Source organism: Dendrobates tinctorius, unplaced genomic scaffold (genome assembly GCF_039654945.1).
Source record: "Dendrobates tinctorius isolate UK_male_01 unplaced genomic scaffold, ASM3965494v1 ptg000035l, whole genome shotgun sequence".
In the NCBI taxonomy this organism is placed as follows: Eukaryota; Metazoa; Chordata; class Amphibia; order Anura; family Dendrobatidae; genus Dendrobates; species Dendrobates tinctorius.
The window spans coordinates 72,621,146-72,644,652 of record NW_027361703.1 but is presented as its reverse complement, the minus strand read 5'-3'; the positions used below and the strand labels follow the sequence as shown (position 1 = coordinate 72,644,652).

Here is a 23,507-nt window from a genome sequence, read left to right as displayed (position 1 = left end):
TCACACTTGGATTTGAGGATCCTCTGCCATTCTTCTTTGCAGATCCACTCCAGTTCCGTCAGGTTGGATGATGAACGTTGGTGGACATCCATTCTCAGGTCTCTCCAGAGATGTTCAATTGGGTTTAGGTCAGGGCTCTATCTGGGCCAGTCAAGAATGGTTACAGAGTTGTTCTGAAGCCACTCCTTTGTTATTTTATCTGTGTGCTTAGGGTCATTGTCTTGTTGGAAGGTGAACCTTCGGCCAAGTCTGAGGTCCAGAGCACTGTGGAAGAGGTTTTCTTCCAGGATATCTCTGTACTTGTTCGCATTCATGTTTCCTTCAATTGCAACCAGTCATTGTCATGCCGCTCTCACCGTACTCCGCCGAAGCACAGCTCCCGACGTCCTCACTTCCGGTGTCGCGGCCAATTCGGGGGTCTCGTCGGGTACGCATGCGCACCTCCTGTGCTTGACTCTGTGGCTGTACGCTCGGCCCCAGGCCTCCGTCGGGCACGCCTGCACTCAACCCACAGCTCTGACTGCAGCTGTGTAATCTTGGCTTCTCTATGGTCCGGGAGGACCCTGACCCCGAAGCCCTGAGGCGCGCTCTCCCTAAATCAGGTAGCCTCTTCCTGTGGGCTGTCCCTGATTATCGTTCTTGCTTCCTTGCTAGGCCTGCTTGGCCGCTCCCTGTACTCAGGTCCCCTACCCTGTGCTCTGGCGTGCTTCCCAGCATGCGCTCTGCCTTGCACCCAGACACGCTTCCCAGCCAGCGCTCTGCTTTGCTTTGTACCCGGGCGTTCTTCCAAGCACGCACTCTGCTTAGCCTTGTACCCAGGCATGCTTCCCAGCACGCGCTCTGCTTAGCCTTCTACCCAGGCATGCTTCCTAGCACGCGCTCTGCTTTGCCTTGTACCTAGGCGTGATTCCCAGCACGTGCTCTGCTTTGCCTTGTACCCAGGCGTGCTTCTCAGTGTACGATCTTCGCACTCCTGTACCTAGCATACCCCCATGGAACACGCTCAGCACTATCCTGTACCCAGCGTACCCCCTTGTACATGCTCTGCACTATCCTGTACCCTGCGTGCCCCCGTGTACACGTTCTGCACTATCCTGTACCATGCGTGCCCCCGTGTCCACTCTTTACCCACTCATGTACCCTGCGTGTTCCCACCTTCACCTTGCTAGACATGTTCTCGTGTCTCCTTTGAGCCGGCCACCTGGTTCCAGCAGTCATGGTACTTTATCCCCCTGGGTCTGCCCCTGACGCTCCATGTATGGGGGGGCGGTCCTTACTTGGCCAGCTCGCCCTGGATGAGTTGGCATCACGGCCCAGAGGGTCCACTCCAGAAGTCATCACAGTCATCCTGTCCATGCAGCTGAAGAAGACCCCATAGCGTGATGCTGCCAACACCATGTTTCACCTTTGGGATTGTATTGGGCAGGTGATGAGCAGTGCCTGGTTATCTCCACACATACCGCTTAGAAATATCAAAAAAAATTTCTATCTTCATCTCATCAGACCAGAGACTCGTATTTCTCATAGTCTGGGAGTCCTTCATGTGTTTTTTTTTTTTTTAGCAAACTCTATGTGGGCTTTTATATGTCTTGCACTGAGGAGAGGCTTCCGTCGGGCCACTCTGCCATAAAGGCCTGACTTGTGGAGGGCTGAAGTGATAGTTGACTTTGTGGAACTTTCTCCTATCTCCCTACTGCATCTTTGGAGCTCAGCCACAGTGATCTTGGGGTTCTTCTTTACTTCTCTCACGAATTCTCTTCTCCCACGATTGTTCAGTTTGGCTGGACGGCCAGGTCTAGGAAGACTTCTGGTAGTCCCAATCTTCTTCCATTTAAGGATTATGAAGGCCACTGTGCTCTTAGGAACCTTGAGTACTGCAGAAATTCTTTTGTAACCTTGGCCAGATGTGTGCCTTGCCACAATTCTGTCTCTGAGCTCCTTGGCCAGTTCCTTTGACCTCATGATTCTCATTTGGTCTGACATGCATTGTGAGCTGTGAGGTCTTATATAGACAGGACTTGATTTGTAAAAGGCACACACCTATCAGTTTAATTTAAACACAGCTGGACTCCAATGAAGGAGAAGAACCATCTCAAGAAGGATCACAAGGAAATGGACAGCATGTGACTTAAATATGAGTGTCTGAGCAAAGGGTCTGAATACTTATGACCATGTGATATTTCAGTTTTTCTTTTTCAATAAATTTGCAAAAATTTTTACATTTCTGGGTTTTTTTTTAAGTCAAGATGGGGTACAGAGTGTACATTAATGAGGAAAAAAATGAACTTTTTGAATTTACCAAATGGCTGCAATGAAGCAGAGTGAAAAATTTTAAAGGGGTCTGAACACTTTCCGTACCCACTGTAGTATAATACACTATTCATAATCCTTCATATAGTATAATACACTCCTCAGTCCTCCATATAGTATAATACGCTCCTCAGTCTTCCATATAGTATTATACACTCCCCATAGTCCTCCATATTGTATTATACACTCCTCATTGTCCTCCCTATAGTATTATGCACTCCTCATAGTTCTCCATATAGTATAATACACTCCTCATAGTCCTCTATATATTAAAATACTCTCCTCAGTCCTCCATAAAGTATAATACACTCTTCATAGTGCTCCATATAGTATAATGCACCGCCATAGTCATCCATGTAGTACAATTCAATTCCCATAGTATAATGCACTCCATAGTTCTTCATATAGTATAATACATTCCCCCTAGTCCTCGATACAGTATAATGCAGCCCACATATAGTATAATGGAGCCACCCCACAGAGTATAATGCATCCACCCCACAGAATATAGTGTAGCCCCCTCAGAGTATAATGCAGCCCCGCCATACAATATAATGTATCCCACATAGAGTATAATGCAGCCCCTCTGCAGAATATAATGTATAGCCCCCTCATAGAGTATAATGCAGCTCCCTATAGAATATACTGCAGCCCCTCCATAGAATATAATGCAGCCCCCTAATATAGTATAATGTCGCCCCTCCATAGAATATAATGCAGTCCCCCATAGAATATAATGTAGCCCCCTCAGAGTATAACGCAGCCCCGCCATGCAATATAATGTAACCCATTGAAAATAATGCGGCCCTCCCTCATACTTTATAGTATAATGCAGCCCCAAAGAATACAATGTAGCCCCCTCATAGAGTATGACGCAACCCCCCTCATAGAATATAATATAATACAGCCCCCAAAGAATATAATGTAAGAATATAATGTAGCACCCCATAGAATATAATACAGTCCACCTCCCTATTGAATATAATGCGTATTCTCCTTCTGCCGCGGCTCCTGTGCAGGCGTACTTTATCTGCCCTGTTGAGGGCAGAATAAAGTATTGCAGTGCGCAGGTGTCGGACCTCCCTGACCTTTCCCGCCACCTGCACACTGCAGTACTCTGCTCTGCCCTCAATAGGGCAGATAAAGTACACCTGCGCAGGAGCCGCGGCATAAGTAAGAAGGAGGACGTCATCGCTAGAAGATGGGAGGCGCCGGACCAAACCGCGACACCCATTGGACCGGACCGGACCCCCGGGTGAGTATAATCTAACTCGTTTTTCTTATCTTTCAGGTTAAATCGGGAGCTTATTTACAGCATTACAGAATGCTGTAGATAAGCCCCTGATGGCGGTGGCCGCATCTCATAGGACAAAAATGAGGTGACGGATTTCCTTTTAGTGTGTCAACTTTTTTGTCCAAGTCATTTTCATTATTTTTTTGGTTTCCGTATAATATAGCAGAATTCAGATGTGAGGTCTTATTAATCAGTTGGTATTCAGTAAATTTAACTTGAAACTTAATTTTGTCAGTATCATGTTATTTCAGTGACCATTGTGGGTGTTGCTTATTTTAACAAAAGGGTACCAACAATTTTGTCCATATTGGTATGTAAAATCACCCAGGGAGCTATGATTTAGATTGCTACTGTACATAAGCAGAGAGTACATAGAGGCATAACGAATTAACTAAAGGTAGAATTCACCCTAGGTCAGTAATAGAGGCAAAGCAGAGCCTGAAGGGGCATCCATAAAGACGCGCTCCCATGATGGAAGTCCTTCCTTATTGATGCCCCCTCCTTTTTTATCTGTGTATATATGTATGAAGTGCAGTTTGTGAGCGTGTATTAATATACTCACCTACCACCGCCTTCTCCAGGATTTAGCATTATTCTGCTCCTCTTCTCAGTGATGTAATCTCTCTGCAGACTATCCAAGTCACACTGTGCTTTGCGTGACCCAGAAATGACTTTTACAATGTAAGCCTATGAAGCGTCAGAACGAGGCTCCATAAGCTTACACTGAAAGAGACTTCCGGCTTAGGCCTGTTTCACACATCAGTTTTTTCCCATCAGTCAAGATCCGCCAATTTTTTTAAAAAACGGATCCGCCAAAAAAAGGGGCGGATCCGTTTTTTACACCCATAGACTTACATTATTGGCGGATCCTGACTGACGGTCGTCCGTCACACCCGTTATTGTACAGATCCTCCAAGATTTTAGCGGCTCCCGGGCGGATGAGACGGACCCTGCAACGTTTTTTTGCAGTGACGGTCCGCTATTTTAACCGTTAACTAACGCTCGCCCGAAAGCCGCTAAAATCTCTCTCTCTTGCGATAATCGTGATCGCGCGAGTCGGGCGGGATCGCACACTAACTCCTGCGATGATCGGGCGGTATCGCGCACCAACTCCCGCGATGATCGGGCGGGATCGTGCTACAACTCCCGCGATGCTCCGGCGGGATCGCGCTCCATATCACGGCCGCAATCTACATCCAAATTGCGATTACCGGTTCATGCCATCGAGTTCCGCGCACTCTTCTCGCGGCCCCGCTACATCGCCAGTAAATTTTTTTACAGGACTATGGTTCCTTTAACGCTCCTAGATCGGCGGATCTCGTCACACCAACAGTCCGGTGGCTCCCGTTGGTGTTTCGACGGTCACGGATCCATTCTCCGCCTTTTTGGCGGCTGGCAACTGACTGCAGAAACGTAAGTGTGAAACAGGCCTTACACACAGAGCATAGATTGAGCTTGATAGTCTGAAGTGCGGTGACATCACTGAGAAGAGGAGCAGAATGGCGCTGGATCTGGAGTAGGCGGTGGTAGGTGAGTATTTTAATTAATGCATATACACTACGCATGTATGCACATTTATTTAAAAAAAATCTTTATTGGAGTGTGTCTTTAAGGCGATGATATATGCAGAATTAAAAATTAGTTATTATATTATGTATGAATAAATAAATGTGCACGTTGTTATAAGACTACATTTTGATTTTGGGAAGAACATGTTATACCCACTATACAGCTTTGTCTAGTTGCTACAGTCCTAGCCAATATAACTGAATGCGTTAGAGCTAATGTTACACTAGGTTCAGGATAAAATAGCTGTATTTTTAATTATGGCATAGACTTTCACCACACATAGTGAGGTCCAGACAGCATCATCATCCTGCTGCTAAGATCCTGAGTGCAAAAAGTTCTTCCTTCAAAATGTGAGTTTCATATGACTGAATCGGTCTACTTTAAAGGGAACCTGTTAACAGGTTTTTGTTACTCGATCCAAGAACAGCGTGATGTAGGTACAGAGGCCCTGATTCCAGCAATGTATCACCTTAATGGGTGCTGCAGTTTTAATTAAAAAAAAAAATGGTGTTAATCTGCTGCCGATCTACCAGTTCTCTGTTTGCTGAGCACCATGTAACCTTGTCCACACCAATTATTGACAGCTTTCTGTCTACACTGTGCATAGGCAGAAAACTGTCAATCAGTGGTGGGGGCTTGGTTGTACTACATCGCAGCAGGTTTACTAGAGTGATTTAATAAAAATTATTCTAAGCAGCCCATTAAGTGGTTTCATCTCTGGTATCAGGTTCTCTGCTCCTACATCATGCTGCTCTCAGATTTAGGTTTAAAGAATTTGGTGACAGATTTGGGAATGGATTCATTGTAGGATAATCACACCAACTGCTCAAATCCAAGTGTCAGTATCAAGTCTGTGCGGCTAGCAAGGATGTTTTATAATCTCTCATCTTCTGAAAAATGTAACAATTTCAGTTTCTGGAGCCTTAGAGAAAACCTCAAGAACCCTCCGAATAACTAACATAGAGAGAGATGGAAACGTCTTGTATACTTGGAAGGTATTTTTAATTTTTTTTCTTTATGCATATATGGCAATATATAGGTCTCACTAACTGAGTGTGCTTACATTATTTTTTTTCATCAGCATTAGTTTACTCTATCTGATTTGTGGTCATTTTTAATGTCAATATTTATTTTAAGATTTGAGAGCAGCTGATTTCTTCCCATGCATGAGAAGTGTCTGGTGTTGCAGTTCAGTTTTATTTAAACTGCAGTTCCAGATGTAACCTAAAGACATAAGTGGGGCGCTCTCTGGAAGAATACGGCCATGTTTTTTCAGTCTCATGTAAACCCTTTATAATTTGCCTATACTTTTGATCTCCCACAAGACCTGGCCATCTGGCATAGTTAGGCGGTGCTACATGCTTTATGGTATATACACACAAAAGAGAGCCCAATAGCATTTTGAACACTAATGGCGGTATAACTAAATAGTGAACCACCATAGCATAAACATTTTAAACTCAATGAATGTAATGAAAAAACAGGAGAAAAAGCGGAGTATAAGGTGATAGAGTAAAAAAAATGCAAATTTTATTGAAATATTATTAGATCCATAAAACCATGACAATAAATCAAGACAAACACCAAGGCAATGGAGTCACGTGCAAGGAAGTAATGATAACACAACTTGTATGTATGTCATGCTCATAGTCAGAACAAGCTGTGGAAATTACATTTGGCAAGTGCAGCCGCAAGATAAGTATAAAAAAAGAAAATATTGTTTTGTCACCTTTTTTCAAAGACACTTGCCGTATGTTTTTATTTGGCACCATTTTTCCATTTTGCAGCAGCTATGATATTTAGCTAAAAAGGCTTAGGCCACTGCAGACCCACAGCTACGAGAACATAAAGGATTGGAGTGCAAATGGGTTAAATGTGCGCTGCTGGAGGATGAGTGATGAGAAGGAGTTGGAAACCCAGGAATGCGGTTTATAAGTCTACATGTCACACTTCATCAAGACATCACTGTGGTCACTCTTCAGTCTGCAGATTTAACCCATTTTCACTCCAATCCTTATGTTATGGGTCTGCAAAAATGGGCAAACAAATATGAATTTCAAATTATTTTTCAACACTTAAGAGTAAAACTATACAAGTCAGATTGGCTCCGGTGCAAAATTTGAACACACACACCCTCCCCATTCACAGCCAATGCATGTTGATCAGATGTACAGTGGAGAAAATAAGTATTTGATACACTGCCGATTTTGCAAATTTTCCCACCTACAAAGAATGGAGAGGTCTGTTATTTTTGTCATAGGTATACTTCAACTGTGAGAGACAGAATCTAAAATAAAAACCAGAATATCACATTGTATGATTTTTACATAATTAATTTGCATTTTATTGCATAAAATACATATTTGATCACCTGCTAACCAGCAAGAATTCTGGCTCTCACAGACCTGTTAGTTTTTCTTTAGGAAGCCCTCCTACTCTGCACTCATTACCTTTATTAATTGCACCCGTTTGAACTCGTTACCTGTATAAAAGTCACCTGTCCACACATTCAGTCACACGCCAACCTCTCCACCATGGCCAAGACCACAGAGCTGTCTGAGGACACCAGGAACAAAATTGTAGACCTGCACAAGGCTGGGATGGGCTACAGGAAAATGGGCAAGCAGATTGATGAAAAGACAACAACTGTTGATGTTGACACAATTATTAGAAAATGGAAGAAACACAAGATGACTGTCAGTCTTCCTCGGTCTGGGGCAAGATCTTGCCTCGTGGGGTAAGGATGATTCTGAGAAAATTTTGGGCTCATTCCTGATCTACCCAGGAGGACCTAGTCAATGACCTAAAGAGAGCTGGGACCACAGTCTCAAACATTACCGTAAAGCACTACGCCGTCATGGATTAAAATCCTGCAGGGCACGCAAGGTTCCCCTCTTCACTCCAGTACATGTCCAGGCCTGTTTTAAGTTCGCCAATGGCAATCTGGATGGTCCAAAGGAGGCATGGGAGAAGGTCATGTGGTCAGATGAGAACTTTCGATTATCAACTCCACTCGCTGTGTTTGGAGGAAGAAGGATAAGTACAACCCCGAGAACACCATCCCAACACTGAAGCATGGTGGGGGAAACCTCATACTTTGGGGGGTGCTTTTCTTCAAAGGGGACAACTGCACCGTATAGAACGGAGGATGGATGGGGTCATGTATTGCAAGATTTTGGCCAACAGCTTCATTCCCTCAGTAAGAGCATTGAAGATTAGTCGTGGCTGGATCTTCCTGCATAACAATGATTCAAAACAACAGCCAGGGCACCTAAGGTGTGGCTCCGTAAGTAGCTGGAGAAGACCTCTATGGACGAGAGGGCCAAAATCCCTGCTGCAGTATGTGCAAACTTGGTCAAGAAGTACAGGAAACGTCTGACCTCAGTAACTGCAAAAAAAAAAAAAAGATATCTCTACCGAATATTAAGTATTTACAAAAATTACAGCCCACTCCAGTCTTTGCAGGTAGAAAAGCTTGCAAAAACTACAATGTATCAAATACTTATTTTCCTCACTGTATGGGCCCTCGTATGTCTTTATAGGATTTAGAATGCTACAAGTTGCACCCTGTCCTCCATTATGTATTAATGTCCCCCATCCTGGGCTCCTTCCTGGTATATATGTCTCCCATCCTGATACATATTTTCCACGGCCTGGGCTCCTCCTAGTGTATATGTTCCCAATCCTGGGTTTATCCTGATATATGTTCCCCATCCTGGTATATTTCCCTTATCCTGATCCCCATCCTGGTCTATGTCCCTTATCCTGGACCCCTTCCTGATATATACAGTTAGGTCCATATGTATTTGGAAAGAGACAACATTTTTGTAATTTTGGTTCTAGACATTACCACAATGAATTTTAAACAAAACAATTCAGATGCAGTTGAAGTTCAGACTTTCAGCTTTCATTTGAGGGTATCCACATTAAAATTGGATGAATGGTTTAGGAGTTTCAGCTCCTTAACATGTGCAACGCTGTTTTTAAAGGGACCAAAAGTAATTAGACAGATTAAATAATTGTAAATAAAATGTTCATTTCTAGTACTTGGTTGAAAACCCTTTGTTGGCAATGGCTGCCTGAAGTCTTGAACTCATGGACATCACCAGACGCTGTTCCCTCCTTTTTCATGCTCTGTCAGGCCTTCACTGCGGTGGTTTTCAGTTGCTGTTTGTTTGTGGGCCTTTCTGTCTGAAGTTTAGTCTTTAACAAGTGAAATGCATGCTCAATTGGGTTGAGATCAGGTGACTGACTTGGCCATTCAAGAATATTCCACTTCTTTGCTTTAATAAACTCCTGGGTTGCTTTGGCTTTATGTTTTGGATCATTGTCCATCTGTAGTATGAAGCGACCACCAATCAGTTTGGCTGCATTTGGCTGGATCTGAGCACACAGTATGGATCTGAGCACACAGTATGGCTCTGAATACCTCAGAATTCATTCGCCTGCTTCTGTCCTGTGTCACATCATCAATAAACACTAGTGACCCAGTGCCACTGGCAGCCATGCATGCCCAAGCCATCACACTGCCTTCGCCGTGTTTTACAGATGAAGTTGTATGCTTTGGATCATGAGCTGTACCACGCCTTCGCCATACTTTTCTCTTTCCATCATTCTGGTAGAGGTTGATCTTGGTTTCATCTGTCCAAAGAATGTTCTTCCAGAACTGTGCTGGCTTTTTTAGATGTTTTTTAGCAAAGTCCAGTCTAGCCTTTTTATTCTTGATGCTTATGAGTGGCTTGCATCGTGCAGTGAACCCTCTGTATTTACTTTCATGCAGTCTTCTCTTTATGGTAGATTTGGATATTGATACGCCTACCTCCTGGAGAGTGTTGTTCACTTGGTTGGCTGTTGTGAAGGGGTTTCTCTTCACCATGGAGGTTATTCTGCGATAATCCACCACAGTTGTCTTCCGTCGTCTTTTTGCATTGATGAGTTCACCAGTGCTTTCTTTCTTTCTCAGGATGTACCAAATTTTAGATTTTGCCACTCCTAATGTTGTAGCAATTTCTCGGATGGGTTTTTTCTGTTTTTGCAGCTTAATAATGGCTTGTTTCACCTGCATGGAGATCTCCTTTGACCTCGTTTCCTTCACAGCAAAACCTTCCAAATGCAAACACCGCACCTCAAATCAACTCCAGGCCTTTTATCTGCTTAATTGAGAATGACACAACGAAGGGATTGCCCACACCTGTCCATGAAATAGTCTTGGAGTCAATTGTCCAATTACTTTTGGTCCCTTTAAAAACAGGGTGGCACATGTTAAGGAGCTGAAACTGCTAAACCCTTCATCCAATTTTTTTGTGGATACCCTCAAATGAAAGCTGAAAGTCTGAACTTCAACTGCATCTGAATTGTTTTGTTTAAAATTCATTGTGGTAATGTCTAGAACCAAAATTAGAAAAATGTTGTCTCTGTCCAAATATATATGGACCTAACTGTATATCCATCATCCTGGTATATGTCTCCCATTCTGCCGCTGTTCTTTAATGCCCAGACCAAAAAAAAATATTTTTCACATTCTCGATACTCGGCTTACTTTTCTGAAGCCGGTAGCTGACTTCAGCATGAAAGCAGCAGTGACGTCATGCGCACCCGATATGTGCCCCCCAGTCTCATGCACGCTGACATCAGATGCTGACCTCTGATTATCCGACAGTGTGTATTGCATCGCACGGGCTCCATCTCCACAATACACTATAGCTGAATGTACATTCAAGGACACACAGCCAATTGAAGTTTTCGCTGGCGTCAGCGAAACCCTCACCCGCACTGACCCAGTTGTGGTCGTGTGACCTCTGTGACCGCAATTGTTGCACCCCTGACAATAGTCAAACTGACCTGGAGAATCATGTTCACAAGTCATGTTTGCCATACAATGATCACCATAAGAAAGCAAACCAAAATAACAATTCTGGAATTGTTTGATTTTTTTTTTTTTTTACAGTTTAACCACACTTTGATTTTTTTTCTGCTTTCAATACATTATATGGTAAAAGGAATTGTCCCTATCAATACTACAACTTATCCTGCCAGTTACATACAAAAACAAGCTGAGATAAAAATGTTGAAACAAAGTGTCCTACATAAATGGCAGTAATTTTTTTTTATTAATTTATTTTTAATACAGGGAGTAGAGGGGTTTACAGGTGTTGGCCTCTACGATCCTCTTGCCAAGCAAAATGAGGTAAGACTTCTGTGCTCAAAGCCTTCTCATAAAAACTTCTGGTCCATTGCCGGGCATGCTTCTCTTCAATACCTTATTTTAAAGAACTAAAAAAAAAAAAATGTTTCTAGTCTGATGTAACGCATTCAACATTAAATTGGTGATTAGAGGGAGTATGTCAGCTTTGAAATTAGTGCTAAAGTAAGCTGAGGCATGCAAAGAGGAGCCATACCTTTTATATTTTAAAAATCTGCTGGATAGTTGGAGGAAAAAAACAGTTCATATGGGCAGCACGGTGACTCAGTGGATAGCACTGCAGTCTTGCAGCGCTGGGGTCCTGGGTTCAAATCCCACCAAGGACAACATCTGCAAGGAATTTTGTGTTTGCGTGGTTTTCCTCCGGTAAACATAGAGAACGGTTTCATTGAAACTATGCATCCCCTGCTTACTTTTATATGGATTTCAGAGCTGACTGTTCTGCTAGTCTAAATCTTTCTACTGTGCTCAATGAGAAAATAATCCTTCAATAAGTGTAGTCTTACAAATTAATCTTTGGGGTCTGGCGTGTACTGGGCTTTGGTATTTGACACCAAAAATCTAATCGTGGAGTTGTTTTGTTCTCCAGATCTTGTATTCTTTTGATAGTGATGTGAATATCGTAAGCACTTCAGTGAATAAAGAGAAAACCTTACTTGGTAAGTAGCTTTATGTATTAGTATAGCTTTTTGAATTTTTTTAACATTGTGCCTGTACTATATCGCCATGAGAGATGAAACCTGTGGATTTAGTGATGTCACCAAGAACTTGTTTTCCTTTACATTAGATACACATAGTATTGCTATTTATTAGGGTCCAGATAAAGAGATTTTCCAGCCTTGTAGTTATCATTTTGCGCTTTAGTTGATAAATTATTTTAATATTCTGTTTTACAACTTTTGTTTTAGCGTTAAGTTACTTTCATCCTTCTTGTGAAGCACACAGTCAACTTCTGTCACCAGGTAAGTGGAAAGAAAAACCTAATATAATGCATCCAGAAAATATGGTCAACCTGAATAATCTATTGGTCACAGATTGATCGGAAGATTTGAAACCTTGTGTCAAAAAACTACAATCATAACCTAAAAATTCAAGCAGTGTGCTTTTCTGTAAATGCCGAGGGCCCGATTCGTCCAGACCGGTATTAATGAGGGGGCATACTGGAGTGAGTGAGACACATGCCTCTTCGTCAATCTTGAGCCTCTGTTGAGTGGTGTGCGCCACACCAGAAATCTTACTCCAGTGAATGCCACAGCTTGTTATGAATTAGAGGCGCTGTGGCGTCCTGCTCACCCCCCTTCCCACCCCTGCTAGGAGAAACTAGCATGAAAACACCAAAAGTCACCACATTTTGGCGGGACTCCAAGTGGTGCTTTAATTTTGCAACTTTTCAAAACATCATGGCATGAAATCTTTGAGTTGGGCCCAATGTTGATGTGTTGGCTAAAATGAAGTTCATACAATATACTTTTTTTCTCGTACTTAAAAATACAGACATTGCTCATCAATTTTTTTGGATTTGATTTTCATCAGTCTTTGGTCAAGTTTTCACCATCAGATAGAAGGAGACGTGGATATTAACCACGCTGCTGTAGAAATAACGATCCCAATCTCTCTCTCTCTCTCTCTCTCTCTCTTTATATATATATATATATATATATATATATATATATATATATATATAAAACTGTATGTATGTATGTGTGTATCACCAACCATTTTCCAAATGGCTTTATTACAATTTTAGAAAATAACAGTAATATTTCACAATGGCATTTAAATGTAGAGGTTACATTTATACAAAGACAAGGGGAAGGGAAGGATAAGGGGTTCGGAATAGGTTTAAGTTGCTTTATTAAGACATACAAAGGGAAAAACAAAAGGAAGGGTAAGGGAGGGAAATATAGCAGTAATGCTATATATTAGAGAAATAAGTAGAGATACATATTATCTATCTATACCTAACAATGTCATGTCTCTTCAATATATTTGGGGAATGAATAAACCCCATAAAGAAAAGACACGACATTAAACTAGCAGTATTGTTTCTTTCAATATTATTAGGGATTGTGTATCACCAACAAATCACGAAGCATCTTTCATTTCACCAGAGCTGTGTAAAAGAAGATGAGCTGTGATTGGTTGCTATGATCAACAGTTTTCCTTGCAACCTATCACTAAGCATCTTTCATTTCACCAGAGCTGTTTAAAAGAAGCGGATCTGTGATTGGTTGCTATGAGCAACAGTTTTCCCTCTCCAGAAGACACCTCAGCAGACACTGACATGGTGGGAGAAATCTAGCATTCCTGGAAATATAAGCTCCCAGCCATTGTCTGCCCCCCCAGAACGGAGCAGAGAGCACATGACAGAAATGAATCACCCCTTCCATGCCCATATACACATCCTCCATCCTATAGGCACATCTTCCCTCTTAAAGGGATCATTGGTATGGAAGTCAGGGCAAATCCATCCAGCGCTTTGGTACTGACTCCAGGCCTCTCTTAAAGGGACCTCCGGTATGGAAGTTAGGGCAAATCCCTCAGCGCTCTGATTCTGACCCCAGACTTCTAATAAAGGGATCATTGGTATGGAAGTTAGGGCAGTTTCACTCGGCGTTCTGGTTCTGACCCCAACCTCTCTGACCCCAACCTCTCTTGGTATGGAAGTCAGGGCAATTGCCTTAAAATGCTCTGGTACTGACCCCAGGCTCTCTTAAAGGGATCTCCGGTATGGAAGTTAGGGTAAATCCCTCAGCGCTCTGATTCTCACCCCAGGCTTCTATTAAAGGGATCATTGGTATGGAAGTTAGGGCAATTCCACTCAGCGCTCTGGTTCTGACCCCAGGCTGACGGGATGATGTGGGATATTAGGGGTAGTAGTCCGGTGGCTCTGGCTGACGGGACAATGTGGGATATTAGGGGTAGTAGTCCGGTGGCTCTGGCTGACTGGATGAAGTGGGATATTAGTAGTCCGGTGGCTCTGGCTGACGGGAGGATGTGGGATATTAGGGGTAGTAGTCCAGTAGCTCTGGATGACGGAATGATGTGGGATATTATAGTGAATGTGGCTATGCGGAGTGGGCGGGGCCATACACTCAGCTTTATGCGTGTATGTGTGTGTGTGTGTATATGTATATGTGTATATGTATGTATATATATATATATATATATATATATATATATATTCATTATAATTTGTTATAACTAGCCGTAGTTAGTTACTATGCCCGGGCAGCGCCGGGCTCTTCAGCTAGTATCTGGATGAAAAAAGATGGTATTTTATTCACTATTCTCTCAACGCATTTTGAAGTTCACATAGCTTCTTCCTCAGGAGATGCATCCTTATATTGGGATTGTTATTTCTACAGCAGTGCGGTTAATATCCATATCTCAAGTAGAAAAGAAGTACAGAAAAACGTGCACTCACAGCATGGAATCAGTATCAAAAAAGGCTATTATTAGACATACATATACCAAACAGGCAAATTTGCACAATAAAACATCATTAAAAACAAGTGAAAAGACATGCTGACTAGTGGATACATAGTCATGATGAAATGCAAATTTATGCTCAAATGAATAAAGGGTAATACGTGAAAGTGATAAATCACTACTCAGCAGGAGAAGACGTGCAATGGGCGCACTCACAAAGGTAGAAATATATCAGAGCTGAATAGTACTAGCAGCTAATAATAAAGGAGTGCTCCTTATTGGAGTAAATAGGGTTAATCCATAATACCCAAATAATAGGCACACTCACAAAAAAAAAGCAATGTATCAAAGCTGAAAAATACTGACAGCTAATAATAAAGGAATGCTCCCCATTCAAGTATATAGGGTTAATCCATGATGCCCAAGTTTTACTCTCGTGCTGTTCATTTGGAAAGAAAAAGCATGCAATATACAATCACATATAATTACCCAGAGATCACACTGTCCACAGCGCCCAACGCCTGTCGCTGCGTCCAGCAGCTTCATCAGGGGAGGTAGCTATTAGGTGTGTATATGACCCTTAACTAGTTCAATTGCAAATCACCACAGTGGTTTCCGACACCTGTGTTCGGCGTCAACGGAGTGAAGGAGATAATGTGGGTGTGTTTGCATGATAGTGCATGCGCAGATGATGTGTGGGAAGTCCCAGACAGCAGTATGAGGCGCGCCTGCGCATCACAGATGAAAGCTCCTGCGTTCCAGACAGCATGAGAGTAAAACTTGGGCATCAGGCCTTGGGGTTGTTGTATGATGAACCTAATGCTATTGATCAAGCTGAAAAGATCCTGTTGGCATTGAGCCAGAGTCAAGATTCTGCAGAACTGTACTGTTAAAAATTCCAAAAGTGGGCGGTCCTCACCACTTGGAATGATGGTGCCTTGGCAGCTCTCTTTCGGAAGGGTTTGTCGGAAACCGTAAAAGATACTATGGTGGGATTTCCTGTTCCCTCTGGTCTTGACGATTCTATGTCATTAGCCATTCAGGTTGATCGACGTTTACGTGAACGTAAAATTATACGGGAAACGCTGCCACCTGTTGAACAAATGTCTGAACCTATGCAATGTGATAGTTTTGTCTAGGGCGCAACGTCAGGAGTTTAGAAGACGTAATAAGCTTTGTTTTTTCTGTGGAGATGCCTCTCACATTATTTCTGTCTGCCCTAAACGAGAGAAACGTTTTGCACACACATTTGCTGTAGGTGGTGTACAACCTAAGTTTCTTCTGGCAATTACTCTGATCTGCTCCCTGTCCACATTTTCTGCTAAAGCCTTTGTGGATTCAGGAGCGGCCTTGAACCTAATGGATTTGGATTTTGCTAAACGTTGTGGTATCCCTATGACTCCCCTGCGGGCGCCTATTCCTTTGAGGGGTATTGATGCTACTCCTTTGGCGAAGAATAAACCTCAGTTTTGGACCCAGGTGGTAATGCGGGTCGCCCCAGACCATCAAGAAAATTGCAGATTTTTGGTGTTGCATAATTTGCATGATACCATCTTGCTGGGGTTCCCCTGGTTGCAAATCCATAACCCAGTTTTGGATTGGAAATCTGTGTCTGTGGTGAGTTGGGGTTGTCGGTGTGCTCTTAGTGACACTCCTGTTTTCTCCACCTCTCCCCAGTCGCATGAGGTTCCTGACTATTTGGCTGATTTTTATGATGTGTTTAGTGAGAGTAAGTCTGCGTCTTTGCCTCCTCATAGGAGTTATGACTGTGCAATTGAGCGGAGTCCGGGGTGTAAATTTCCCAAGGGTCGACTTTTTTATTTATCTGTACCCGAACATGAGGCTATGCGTTCTTATATTAAGGAGTCTTTGGAGAAGGGTCATATTAGACCATCCTCTTCACCCTTGGGTGCTGGGTTTTTTTTTGTGGCCAAGAAGGATGGTTCATTAAGACCCTGTATTGACTATCGCTCCCTTGACAAAATTACTGTTAAATATCAGTATTCATTACCCCTGATTTCTGACCTAATTTCTAGAGTTGAAGGTGCTTGCTGGTTTACCAAGCTTGACCTCAGGGGGGCGTATAATCTTATTCGCATTAAGCATGGGGATGAATGGAAGACAGCGTTTAATACTCCGGAGGGACATTTTGAGTACCTGGTGATGCCTTTTGGGCTCACTAATGCCCCTTCTGTCTTCCAGTGCTTCATGAATGATATTTTCCGGGACTTTGTGGATAAGTTTCTGATCATCTATTTGGATGATATTTTGATCTTTTCCAGGGATTGGGACTCTCATGTGGAACATGTTCGGACTGTGTTCCGGATTTTGAGGGAAAACTCCCTGTATGTTAAGGGATCGAAATGTCTTTTTGGTGTACAGAGGATTTCATTTTTGGGATTTATTTTGTCTCCGTCAACTAATGAAATGGACCCAGCCAAGGTACAGGCCATTTATGATTGGGTGCAGCCCACTTCTTTGAAGGCTCTCCAGAAGTTTTTGGGTTTTGCTAATTTTTATCGTAAGTTTATAGCCAATTTTTCTGTTATTGCCAAACCATTGACTGATTTAACTAAGAAGGGCGCTGATTTGCTGAATTGGTCTCCAGAGGCTGTTTCTTCTTTTCAGGAGCTGAAGCGGAGGTTCTTCTCCGGTTTTGCGACAACCCGATGTTTCACTTCCATTTCAGGTGGAGGTGGATGCTTCAGAGACTGGTGCAGGAGCTGTTTTGTCCCAAAAAGATCTTGTAACATCTAAAATGAACCCCTGTGCCTTCTTTTCCCGAAAGTTCTCTCCTTCGGAACGCAACTATGATGTGGGGAATCGAGAACTGTTTGCCATGAAGTGGGCATTTGAGGAGTGGAGACATTGGTTGGAGGGAGCTAGACATCAAGTTGTGGTCCTCACTGACCACAAAAATTTGATCTACCTTGAGTCGGCTAAATGCTTGAATCCTAGATAGGCCACGTGGGCCTAGTTTTTCACACGTTTTGTGGTCTCCTTTCTTCCGGGCACTAAGAACGTTAAGGCTGATGCCCTCTCTAGGAGTTTTTTTGGCCGATTCTCCTATTGTGACCAAGCCTGCTACCATCTTAGGTGAGGGGGTGGTTCTTTCTGCCATCTCGCCTGATTTGAGACGTGCTCTGGAGAAGTTTCAGGAGGATAAGTCTGAGCGTTGTCCCAGTGGTATGTTATATGTTCCTGACCAGTGGAGGAGGAAAGTGATGTCTGAGGTTCATTGCTCCGCGGTGGCTGGTCATCCAGGTATTTTTGGTACTAGAGATTTGGTGAGTCGGTCTTTTTGGTGGCCTGCCTTGTCTCGTGATGTCAGAAATTTTGTCCAGTCCTGTGGGACTTGCTCCCGATCTAAGCCTTGTTCTCGTTCTAGTGGGTTGTTGATGCCTTTGCCGGTGCCCAGGAGGCCATGGACCCATAGTTCAATGGATTTTAGAGATCTGTCCGACATTAGGTAGATACACCGAGGCAAGAGTAAAGATGTGGGAAGCTATTTTTCTCTTTACCAATATCATTCTTCCCATGTCATCTGTACGAGAATCCATAAACTCCCATGGAAAAGCCCTGGAGATCAGGATACCCGTCCCTCTAGTTTGAGTCAGGAGAACAGCTCTGATACTACTCTGGGGACCAATGAGAGGATACCTTGACTGGCTTGGGTGGTTTGGCATGTGTTTCTTGCAAGAAAGTGATTTGGATATGAGATTTTCTCAAAAAAATCGTCAGAATGGCTCTTTTGCCCAAACTATGCAATCCCTTTACATTAAGTGAGCCACACTTTACCTCAATCGAGATGGCATGAGGCATAATGAGAGGAGGCTGTGAGTCCCCGTGTGTAGGGGGAATGGGAAAGTGGGAGGAGGGGTGGAGGTAAGAAGGGAATAGATAGGAGGAAAAGAAAAATACAATAATAGGGAAAGAAAGTAGTTAATGATTGACGTTAAAAAGAACGGAGGAGGAAAGTTTCTCCACCAGTAGTACTGGTGAACTCTCTGCACCACGGGCAAGACGAGTTCAAAGAACCACCTAGCAAATACAAATTGGACTTGCAAGTGCCTTGGGGAACACAGAAAACCACGAGACAGTGCCCTGATGGACAAAGGACATAAGAACATAAATTAACTGAGCAAGATAAGATAATATAACTCACCCACAAGAACCCAACCCAACCCCAATTCGGGTAATATAACCTCAGATTTCTTCCAGATTACAAAGTATTCGATTCTATCAGTCATAACGGGGGGGGGGGGACCAAGTAAGTTTACACTTGGATATATTAAACTCAGGCATTTTAGTTGAACAAAAGCATACAAGCTGCAGCCCCATGGGGCAGAGTCTCAGTAATTCCCTCTAAGGGCCCCGTCACACATAGCGACGCACCAGCGATCCCGACAACGATATGACCTTGTCAGGATCGCTGGTGTGTCGCTACATGATCGCTGGTGAGCTGCCAAACAGGCAGCTTCACCAGCGATCAGCACCAGTGACAGGAGGGTAACAAGGAACGCACGTCGCTTAGTTACCCACTGTGTACCTTAGTTACCAGCTCGCTGGTGCAGGGAGCTGGTAACCAAGGTACACATCAGGTTTCTAAGCAGCGCGCGGCACTTAGAAACCAGATGTGTACCTTGGTTACCAGCTCCCTGCACCAGCGCGCTGGTAACTAAGGTACACATCGGGTTTCTAAGCGCTGCCCGCCGCTTAGAAACCCGACATTTACCTTAGTTACCAGTGCGCTAATCGCTGGTCTCCCGCCTGGCACACGCAGCGATGCGTGCTGGCCAGCGAGAGACCAGAGATCAAAAAAATGTCCTGGCCATTCCAGGGCAATCAGCGATAACCGGCAGGTTAGTGTCACACACAGCGATCTCGCTGGTGAGATCGCTGTTGTGTCACAAAACTTGTGTGACGGGGGCTTAAGTCTACCCCATCAGACAGGAGGGAGGAAACCCCATAATAGCCATACAACAATTGCAACAGAGTTTCAAATGGGAGCCTCAGAGGGAAGAGAGCTCGTCGCAAAATCAGCCTTCCTTTTCCTGCACATGGGAAGAACGTCTGCCCCTATTCTTACACTCCCTCTGAGGAAGCGACTGAGGACGCTCAACTTGTAGCCAATTTGGTACAGGTAATGGTGCTATGTCCAAAAATTGAACAAATCTTTGAGCTCATCCAGGTGTCTAGGGATGAAGACAAATGCCCTCTCCCCGTGCGATCAGGTGGAATGGGTGGCCCCACCGGTACGTTGCCCCAGACTCCCTGAACTTTTGCAGTAATGGCTGAAGCAGAAGTCTCATAAACAAGGTGCAAGCTGAAATATCCAGAAACAAACGGATCTCCACTCCTTTCAGGGGACCGGCCCAAATGTCCAAGCTTTTACGTATAATACTCTCCTTCTCTGAGCAGTAGTGCATTCTGCACAGAACATCACTGGGGTTCGAGCTGGAAGATGGCCCCTGACTTGTGACTCTATGGATCCTGTCAAACACAAAAGGAGTCTCTGGCTTTCTTTGCGTAATCTGGTTAAAGACAGCCGTGACTTTTTGAGAAAAGATTTCCATAGTGACGCTCTCAGGTATACCTTTGAGGCGCACATTATTGCGTCAACCACGATTCTCCTGGTCATCCAGTAACAGCATCATGTCCTGCATATGAGCCTGTGATGATGAGAGCTCCTGCCCCAGAGAAGACAGCATCTCAGATAGTGACGCCGTAGCCTCCTCCACGGAGACCGTGCGAGCGGTTAATGTGTCCATATCATTTCTAAGAGCTGAGACTGCTTTTTCCTGAGAAGCTTCTATCCTAGCTATCAGGGAGTCTGTCTTCTTTAGTAGGAAGGAAAGAGCTGGATATTGACTTAAAGGGCCACTTAATATGGTCGTAATGGTGGTTTCTGAAAGGAGCCACCCCTTGGCTGGGTCCTTCCCTGGAGGAAGATCTGGCTAGTCCCGTGTTTGAGACTCTTGAATGAGGCTCCACGGACTTTATTTGCATATTCGTATTTCCCAGGGAGCATTGCACCTAGGATTTCACTGATTGAGCGCCTTTGCCGGCTGCCGCAGTATTTTCTTTGACTAGTCTCCCTGAGGTCAGTGATTCCTTCATGATACTTTAGTAGGAAGGGCTCTAATCAACTCCTGCAGGCTGTGCAAGTCAGATTGGGAGACTGCAGTGTACTGTGGCGTTGTCTTGTGCCTGGGTCTCTCCCCGCCAATCTCCACCTGCTTTATCTCCCTGGTTTGCTGCATTCCTAGTGTGCACTGTAACTGGGCTTCGGTGGGGGGTGAGTCACCCTCTCCCGATGAGACCTGAGCGTTCCTTCCTTGACTCCCCACTGGTGTCTCCTCCGACATACCTCGTGGTCTTATAGTCCTGGGTGTTATTGCTGTGGCGGTTGCAGGCTTCCCCTTCGGCATTCCACTCTGGAGCATGCGGGTCAGGGCTGTTTCTTTGTGGTGGGAAGGGACCGGAGTGCTGCTGGAACCGGTTCCTCTTCTTCTGGAAGCACACATAGATCCAGTGGGTGAGTTAAAGTGAAGTATATTCTCCCTGTTCCTTGAGCACTAGGAAACAGCGTTCTCATTCTATCACGGCTAGGCCACGCCCCCCCCGCCGAGAGTCATGTTAATGTGATCCGATTCTCTAGCATGAAAGAATCGTATCACAGGTGAGGAGAGAATGTAATTTCTCCATCTTTTTCATTGTCTCTGTATTTGTGTAGGTCAAACTGCACTCAGGTGACATTTTGAGTGCAGTCCGATGTTTCACGAGCCCATAGACTGTATAGGTGTGTGTGGTGCCATTTGTGGAGCCACCCGCAGCATGCTGCTATTTTTATTTTTTTCTCATACCAAATTGGCATGAGAGAAAAAAAACTAAATCTGCACTGCCCCATAGTGTAAGATTGGGCCGAGTGCTATACGTTAAATCATCGGCTACCACTCGTCTGAATTATACATTCATGTGAGTGAGCCCTTAATTTGAGGTTATTCACATCGTAATTAGAGTAAGGAATTAGGAACTACTGTTCTTTAATATGTAGCTGCCTCTTTTTCAAGGGACCAAAGGTAATTGGACAACTATCTCAAAAGCTATTATGTGGGCTGTATGGGCTATTCCCTGGTTAATCTATTATCAGTTAAGTCTGTAAATTGTCTGGAGCTGATTCCAGTTGTGACATTTGCATTTGGAAGCTGTTGCTCTGATCCCACAATATGCAGTCAAAGGAACTCTCGATGGATGAGAAACAGACCATCATTAGGCTAAAAAAAAAAAAAAAATGATCAAAAAGCAGGAATATTAGGAGTGGCTAAATCAACAGTTTGGTACATTCTACACAAAAAAAGCGCACTGATGAGATTGGAAACTCAAAAAGACCTGGACGTCCATGGAAGACAACAGTGGTGGATGATTGCAGAATCCTTTCCTTGGTGAAGAAAAACCTTCACAACACCCACCCAAGTGAAGAACATTCTTCAGGAAGTAGGTGTCTTCTGTTTATGGTAGACTTTATGAGCGCAAATACAGAGGGTTTAACACAAGGTAAATAAATAAAGTGCAAACCATTAATTAGCCTTTAAATGTAGAACAGCCAGATTAGACTTTGCCTAAAAATAACATATAAAGAAGCCAACTTAGTTGTAAAAGAGCATTATTTGTACAGATGAAACTAAGATAAACCTGTACCAGAATGATGTAGAAAGTATGAAGAAGGTTTGGCACTGCTCATGAGCCAAAGCACACCACACCCTCTGTAAAACATGTTGGCAGCAGTATGATGGCATGGGCATGCATGGCATCCAATGGCACTGGGTCACTAGTGCCTGATGATGTGACTGAAGACAGTATCAGCCGGATGAATTCTGAAGTGTACAGGGCCATATTTTCTGCTCAAACTCACCCAAATGCTTCAAGGTTGATTGGATGGCTCTTCACAGTATAGATGAACAATGATCCAAAACATACTGTAAAAGCAATTCAGGAGTTTAAGGCAAAGAAGTGGAATATTCTGCAATTGCCAATGAATCACAGGCTTAAGACAAAACTTAAGGCAGAAGACCTACAAATGGGCATCAGCTGACGTCAGCTGCACAAAGAACGCACAAGGCATCACAGAGGAGGAAACCCAGCATTTGGTGATATCCATGGTAAAGTTAATTTGTCTAATTAGATTTGAGCCCCTGAAATGAGGCTTTGTAGAAAAATGGTTACAATTCTTAAATGTTTCCCAGGATATTATTGTTAAGCTACCTGAAATCTTCCAGTTAATGTAATCTTGAGGTTACCAATGGATGTTTCTGGTTTTATATCGAAGTTTTTTGTTCAGTAGAGAATATTTATATGTATACAAGATGCATACAGTATGTTTTAAAGACAAAAATGCACGTGATCAATATCCTACATAGCAATAAATAAGTCTTTGAGGACACACATAACAGTATGTCTGTTGTTTATCCATCTTATGACCTTGCCATACGATTGACTTTTTTCAGTATCTTTTGTTGCTGAGCGATGGCGCCCAAAGCTTTATACTTAATGCACGTGGAAAGCAATGACCATTAATGTACAGAAATAAGCATTCTTGACAGTTATACAGTGGTTATATGGAAATAGATATACGTTCTGTTCCTTGAGTTCATCCTACACTTACAAGCATTTTTTAACACTAAAGTTATGTAAAGTATG

General features: G+C 43.4%; 1 protein-coding gene across 1 annotated transcript in view; it reads left to right on the top strand.

The window, feature by feature from the left end:
• Positions 1-23,507, top strand: part of GSAP (gamma-secretase activating protein) — a 178,259-nt gene that overhangs the window by 38,223 nt on the left and 116,529 nt on the right. Inside the window, exons 2-5 of the mRNA XM_073573649.1 lie at positions 6,086-6,168; positions 11,304-11,360; positions 11,965-12,034; positions 12,284-12,337. Of these exons, the coding sequence (XP_073429750.1) occupies positions 6,086-6,168; positions 11,304-11,360; positions 11,965-12,034; positions 12,284-12,337 (264 nt within the window). The remainder of the gene's footprint in view (positions 1-6,085; positions 6,169-11,303; positions 11,361-11,964; positions 12,035-12,283; positions 12,338-23,507) is intronic.